Here is a 7381-nt window from a genome sequence, read left to right as displayed (position 1 = left end):
AAATAATATCAAATATATATATCTTACCTTCTTGGGTCATTTCATGTGTTTGGTCATGAGGATGAAGAAGAAAAAGGCACATTTGATCATCTTCCCGTGTCGACCTTTTCTCCCCTCCTTTCTGGGCTTTTGCGCATCTCTCTCTCCTTCTTTCTCTCCTCCTCTCTCTCTCTCTCTCCAGTTGTTTGGGACCCCCTCCCCGCCGTCACAGCAGGAATATTCTCCAAAAGAAGCAGAAAGTGGTCATCAGCGCAGAGAATACATCCGTCCAGGTAAGAATGTTCTTACCTCGCACAAGGCTGGGGGGGATGGGGAGGGAGGGGGGGAGGGTGCGTGCGTAAAAGCGCATTTCTTTCCATGTTTGCGCACGTGACTGTTGGCCCCTCATCAGTGTTGTGGGTTCACACCGAGATGAGGGATGGTCTCCTCCCAACACCGAGGACGTCCAGGAGGTTTTGGGTGCATTTGTTTAGCGTGCAGGCTGCTTGTTGGACGTCATCCATCCAAGGACGACGTCCCTGCCTCCATTTTGTCCACACATGACATCATTACCTTTTTCTGCCTCTCTGCCTCAAACAGTGTCAGCCACTGATTGTGTTTGTGGAAGAATCTTTGCATCAATAATAGATGTATGTGGAGAGATGGAAGAGAAACTAGACTTTTGTGTATTGCCTCCTTTTTTCTGCAACAGGGAGATGGATGGAATGACGTCAGCTAGTTGCCATAAAAGCCAGACACATGTTTTTATGGAAGGAGCTGAAGTGGATTTAGTGCATGAATCTAATTCTGGTATAAGATCTCCTTCCACGATAAAGTGGATGAGTCTACAATGAAGTTAGCAGAAAGCTAAAGGGCGTCTTGCAGGATAAGAGAGGATAGCACTTTGTTGTCGTCGCACTTCAAAAGTACAAGAAAATGTCATTTTCAGCACGGACTCGTTCAGCTTGACAGGCTGACTGGACAGCAAGGCTGATGGGTCGCTGCTAGGAGGCGGCCAGGAAAATGAGTAAAATAGAAAAAAAGTTCCATCCCGGACGAGGCGCCTGTGGGGGTTCAGTCTGGGGCCAGGAAAACAAACACGATAGCCACCATCTTTAGACTTGGGAGAACAGTGCAGGAAGAGAAGCTCTTCAAGTATAGACTTGTGAGGACACCATGAAGGCACATTTAAGGAAGGACAAGATGAACGCACAAGTACAAACCCTGTTTCCATTTGAGTTGGGAAATTGTGTTAGTTGTAAATATAAACAGAATACAATGATTTGTAAATCCTTTTCAAGCCATGTTCAGTTGAATATGCTACAAAGACAACATATTTCATGTTCAAACTCATAAACTTGATTTTTTTTTTGCAAATAAGAATTAACTTAGAATTTCATGACTGCAACATGTGCCAAAGTAGTTGGGAAAGGGCATGTTCACCACTGTGTTACATCACCTTTTCTTCTAACAACACTCAATAAATGTATGGGAACTGAGGAGACACTTTTTTGAAGTGTTATTCTTTCCCATTCTTGCTTGATGTACAGCTTAAGTTGTTCAACAGTCCAGGGTCTCGGTTGTCGTATTTTAGGCTTCAAAGGGACGGCGTGGCGCAGTGGGAGAGTGGCCGTGCGCAACCCGAGGGTCACTGGTTCATATCCAACCTAGAACCAACCTGGTCACGTCCGTTGTGTCCTGAGCAAGACACTTCACCCTTGCTCCTGATGGTTGCTGGTTGGCGCCTTGCATGGCAGCTCCCTCCATCAGTGTGTGAATGTGTGTGTGAATGGGTGAATGTGGAAGTAGTGTCAAAGCGCTTTGAGTACCTTGAAGGTAGAAAAGTGCTATACAAGTACAACCCATTTATTTATTTATCATTTAAATTTTTCAATGGGAGACAGGTCTGGACTACAGGCAGGCGAGTCTAGTACCTGCACTATTTTACTATAAAGTCACACTGTTGTAACACCTGGTGTGGCATTGTCTTGCTGAAATAAGCAGGGGCGTCCATGATAATGTTGCTTGGATGACAACATATGTTGTTCCAAAACCTGTATGTACCTTTCAGCATTAATGGTGCCTTCACAGATGTGTAAGTTACCCATGCCTTGGGCACTAATGCACCCCCATACCATCACACATGCTGGCTTTTACACTTTGCGCCTAGAACAATCCGGATGTTTATTTCCCTCTTGGTTTCGGAGGACACCACATCCACAGTTTCCAAATATAATTTGAAATGTGGACTCGTCAGACCACAGAACACTTTTCCACTTTGCATCAGTCCATCTTAGATGATCTCGGGCCCAGAGAAGCCAGTGGCGTTTCTGGATGTTGTTGATAAATGGCTTTCACTTTGCATAGTAGAGCTTTAACTTGCACTTACAGATGTAGCGACCAACTGTATTTAGTGACAGTGGTTTTCTAAAGTGTTCCTGAGCCCATGTGGTGATATCCTTTAGAGATTGATGGGGGTTTTTGATACAGTGCCGTCTGAGGGATGGAAGGTCACGGTCATTCAATGTTGGTTTCCGGCCATGCCGCTTACGTGGAGTGATTTCTCCAGATTCTCTGAACCTTTTGATGATATTATGGAGCGTAGATGTTGAAATCCCTAAATTTCTTGCAATTGCACTTTGAGAAAGGTTGTTCTTAAACTGTTTGACTATTTGCTCACGCAGTTGTGGACAAAGGGGTGTACCTCGCCCCATCCTTTCTTGTGAAAGACTGAGCATTTTTTGGGAAGCTGTTTTTATAGCCAACCATGGCACCCACCTGTTCCCAATTAGCCTGCACACCTGTGGGATGTTCCAAATAAGTGTTGGATGAGCATTCCTCAACTTTATCAGTATTTATTGCCACCTTTCCCAACTTCTTTGTCACGTGTTGCTGGCATCAAATTCTAAAGTTAATGATTATTTGCAAAAAATAAACGTTAATGTGTTTGAACATCAAATATGTTGTCTTTGTAGCATATTCAACTGAATATGGCTTGAAAAGGATTTGCAAATCATTGTATTCTGTTTATATTTACATCTAACACAGTTTCCCAACTCATACGGAAACGGGGTTTGTAAGTAAGGACAAGATGAAGGCACATGAGTAAGGGCAAGTGGTAGGAAATGGATGGATGGATGTGTAAATCCTGCTAGATATTGCCCAGTAAAGGTGTCCCCCTGTCCCCCAGACCATGAGCAGTCCACTGGAGAAGGTGGTGGCCCAGCACAAGCAGTCCATCGAGGCGGCCATGGACATGTTGGAGAGGGGCGCCGAAGTGTTGGCCAGCGCGGTGGGTGAGCTCTTCCCCCTCTGTGAGGCCGCCGCCCCCGTTCTACGTCTGGCCTTGGACCAGACGCAGAGCAAGGAGGTGTTCTACGTGAAAGAGCAGTTCCTGACGGTGAGAAACAGCCTGGACGTGCTGTCCAGCCAGCTGGAGGACATCGACTGCGAGATCAAGAAAGGACGGCTGGACTCGCAGTATTTCAGCGTGGAGGAGAACATCAGGAACCAGTTCAGGAAGTACATGGACATCCTGGAGGCCAAGGAGCAGTTCCGGGAGGTGAAGACCAAACTTTTCCTGGAGCATTTTTCCAGAAGCGGAGGGGAGAAGAATCTGTTTGTGCTCTACGATGCTCTGATGGGGAACAGCAGCTTTGCAGAGACCATCTTGGAGGTGGTGGAAAGGTATGTAAATACTGACCGTACCACACCTCAACACAAAACCACATTATCTGCCAGTCCTTGAGCTAGATTCACCTAAGAGGGGCAGGCAGACTTGGACTGAGGAACACACAATCTTTGTCGCAGATCTTAGACAAGAGAAAAAAATCCAAAAGCTAGTGCTGGCTTTAGCTTCATTTCAGAGGGGACTGAAAGAGAGAAAAAGGGGAACAAAAGGACACTGATGTACCTCGTTAGAGAACCTAAGGACCTTCCTGTACCTCGTTAAAGAACCTAAGGACCTTCCTGTACCTCGTTAGAGAACCTAAGGACCTTCCTGTACCTCGTTAGAGAACCTAAGGACCTTCCTGTACCTCGTTAGAGAACCTAAGGACCTTCCTGTACCTTGTTAGAGAACCTAAGGACCTTCCTGTACCTCGTTAGAGAACCTAAGGACCTTCCTGTACCTCGTTAAAGAACCTAAGGACCTTCCTGTACCTCGTTAAAGAACCTAAGGACCTTCCTGTACCTCGTTAGAGAACCTAAGGACCTTCCTGTACCTCGTTAGAGAACCTAAGGACCTTCCTGTACCTCGTTAGAGAACCTAAGGACCTTCCTGTACCTCGTTAGAGAACCTAAGGACCTTCCTGTACCTCGTTAAAGAACCTAAGGACCTTCCTGTACCTCGTTAGAGAACCTAAGGACCTTCCTGTACCTCGTTAGAGAACCTAAGGACCTTCCTGTACCTCGTTAGAGAACCTAAGGACCTTCCTGTACCTCGTTAGAGAACCTAAGGACCTTCCTGTACCTCGTTAAAGAACCTAAGGACCTTCCTGTACCTCGTTAAAGAACCTAAGGACCTTCCTGTACCTCGTTAGGGAACCTAAGGACCTTCCTGTACCTCGTTAGAGAACCTAAGGACCTTCCTGTACCTCGTTAGAGAACCTAAGGACCTTCCTGTACCTCGTTAGAGAACCTAGGCATCGGCAGAGGGCGAGAAAAGGCGAATACAAAAGACTACAAGATCCGCATTTGCTCGTGCTTGACATGGCTACATTTTAAAAGGGACCGACAGAAGTGGCAACCAAAGGACAGACAACAGCAACAATAATGTCCACTTCAACCTGCGGAAAGACAAAGACAAAAGCAGTGATATAAAAACAACACCAGTTAGTGTTCGGTTTAGCTTAATGTAATGTAATAGAGAAGAAAACATTGCCTACACAACAATCATCTGCCAGTGATAGCTTTCCAGTGCTAGATTAAGAGAGGACTGGCAAAGTTGGCTTACGGTACACAATAGAAGATTAAGTTCCCGGGAGGATCCTTGGGTCGACTGGTCCTTTTCCCGCTCGCCCTCATCAGTAACAGGTGTGCAGATTGCTGATCGCCCACAGCCTTGCCAACATGTGGGCGTGACCCAGCCAGCGCGAGCAGGGGCGTGTCTCAGCGCGCTGCCAGTGGACGCCCTGGCAGACCCAGCTGCCGGGGGAAAGCGGGTTCGAGTCCACGCCGTGACAGAAAAGCATTTACTGAAGACTAACATCAACATGGTGGAGGTTCATTTCATTTAAGAGGCACAAAGGTCGTTAAAAGGCATTATTTTTGAACAACACCAACACAGTGGTCCTGAGTACTTTTCTTCCCCTAATGCGGAATGCTGTTCTCCGTTGGATGCAGGTATGTGTCGAGGAACCGTCGACTTCTGGAGGACTTCTGCGTCCGGCTGAAGGAGCTCCTCTGCTTGGGCCTGATAGCTCTGCTGGGCCACTCTGCCCTGACCTGCAACCAGGAGGAAGAAGAGGACAAGATCCGGGAGTGGAGCCACAAGATGGGTGAAATGGAGTCCCGCATGAAGAGAACCATCCAGTCCTGCATCGCCGCCTTCCCAGAGCAGGCCAAACTGGACGCTCAGCAACTCCTGCAGGAGAAGCAAGTGGAGAGCCTCCAAGAAACCACTCAGCAGCTCCTCGACTTCCTGGTCAAGAAGTACGATTGGGTCAGCTGGTCGGTGCGCCTCATCAACCACTCGGGGAGCACCTACCGGAACTGGCGGGCCGGCGAGCACTTCCATCACGTGGCGGGACACAACTGGTTTGAGGTGCTGCAGGTGAACAACATCAACCTGGTGGTGTCCTTCAGCACCGGGCCGCAGCCGGTGCCGCGGGACTCGGTCCTGCAGCTGATGGAGGGCCAGGCTCGGAAGGGCAACGCCCCCGCTGTGGTCGACGTCCTGGAGAAGCAGCTGAGCGGCTTCGTGGTGCACGCCGTCAGTCGCCACAAGGAGTCGGCGGCGGCGTGGAGCTTCCCTAAAGACTGCCACTACTGGGAGAGGCACAAGAACGTGGTCGTGTGCGTCCACTCCGACTAAACCCTCATGGAATACTGCAAACCATCCAGATCCAACCCTCTGTTTTCCAAAGTAAATTGCTTAGTAATAGGCTAGAATTAAAGTTTAATTAGTATTTATTATTTGATTACAAAATACTTATTTGACATTCAATGATAAAAATCACAATTTTAAACAATCTTAACTCCTCTTAAAAGACCGACCCTGTTGTTTGCAGACTTCTGCCCTCCCGTTGACACCCGACTTCTTGCCTTCGTAGACCAAAAGTTGAATTACACGTGTTCCTATTTCACCGGCCCATCTAGGTCCCCCAATAATTTGGTGACATTAACCCTTCCTGGTCTACCCTGAAAAATAGGCCTTTGGGCACGGGCTGACTTGTGTTGGTATTGTGGAGAACACAGATTGTACATTCCAGTCAGCTTTGTGCTCTGATTAGACCACACTGACCCTAGTGGGCACCAGACTCTTGTATCCTTATTGTATCCCGGACGAGCCCCCAAAATAACATGATTATGAATCAAAAACAGAACACTTAAAGGCCCACTGAAATGAGATGTTCTTACTTAAACGGGGATAGCAGGTCCATTCTATGTGTCATACTTCATCATTTCGCCATATTGCCATATTTTTGCCGAAAGGATTTAGTAGAGAACATTGAGGATAAAGTTCGCAACTTTTGGTCGCTACTAAAAAATCTTTGCCTGTACCGGAAGTAGCAGACGATGTGCGCGTGACGTCACGCGTTGTGGAGCTCCTCACATCTGAACATTGTTTACAATCATGGCCACCAGCAGCGAGAGCGATTCGGAGCGAGAAAGCGACAATTTCCCCATTAATTTGAGCGAGGATGAAAGATTCGTGGATGAGGAAAGTGAGAGTTAAGGACGAGAAGAAAAAAAAAAGACGAGGGCAGTGGGAGCGATTCAGATGTTATTAGACACATTTACTAGGATAATTCTGGAAAACCCCCTATCTGCTTACTGTGTTACTAGTGTTTTAGTGAGATTATATAGTCATACCTGAAAATAGGAGGTGTGTGGTGAACGCCAGTGTCTCTGAGGGAAGCCACGGAGGAGCCAAGAAAGTTGCAGCTGCCTCTTTGACAGCTGCAGGAGGAACCACATAAGCTCTGCACATGTTTACGGTAAGAGCCGACTTATTACCACAATTTCCCACTGAAACCTGCGGGTTGACATGTGGTAGAGAAACATGTTTGCTTGACCGCTCTGTTCCATATTAAAGCTTCACAACAAACAAAGAAACACCGGCTGTGTTTGTGTTGCTAAAAGCGGTCGCAATACACCACTTTCCACCATCATCTTTCTTCTTTGACGTCTCCATTATTAATTGAACAAATTGCAAAAGATTCAACAACACAGATGTCCA

General features: G+C 47.1%; 1 protein-coding gene across 1 annotated transcript in view; it reads left to right on the top strand.

Moving 5' to 3' along the window:
• The first annotated feature begins 199 nt into the window (after positions 1-199).
• LOC133561593 (protein rapunzel-like) overlaps positions 200-7381 on the top strand; it is an 8897-nt gene continuing 1715 nt past the window's right edge. Inside the window, exons 1-3 of the mRNA XM_061914980.1 lie at positions 200-272; positions 3170-3666; positions 5323-7381. The exon at positions 5323-7381 is cut by the window's right edge and continues 1715 nt beyond it. Of these exons, the coding sequence (XP_061770964.1) occupies positions 3173-3666; positions 5323-6013 (1185 nt within the window). The 5' untranslated portion in view covers positions 200-272; positions 3170-3172 and the 3' untranslated portion in view covers positions 6014-7381. The remainder of the gene's footprint in view (positions 273-3169; positions 3667-5322) is intronic.

This window comes from Nerophis ophidion, linkage group LG11, assembly GCF_033978795.1.
Source record: "Nerophis ophidion isolate RoL-2023_Sa linkage group LG11, RoL_Noph_v1.0, whole genome shotgun sequence".
In the NCBI taxonomy this organism is placed as follows: Eukaryota; Metazoa; Chordata; class Actinopteri; order Syngnathiformes; family Syngnathidae; genus Nerophis; species Nerophis ophidion.
Note: the sequence above shows the minus strand (reverse complement) of the source record. Positions and strands in the feature narration are given on the sequence as shown.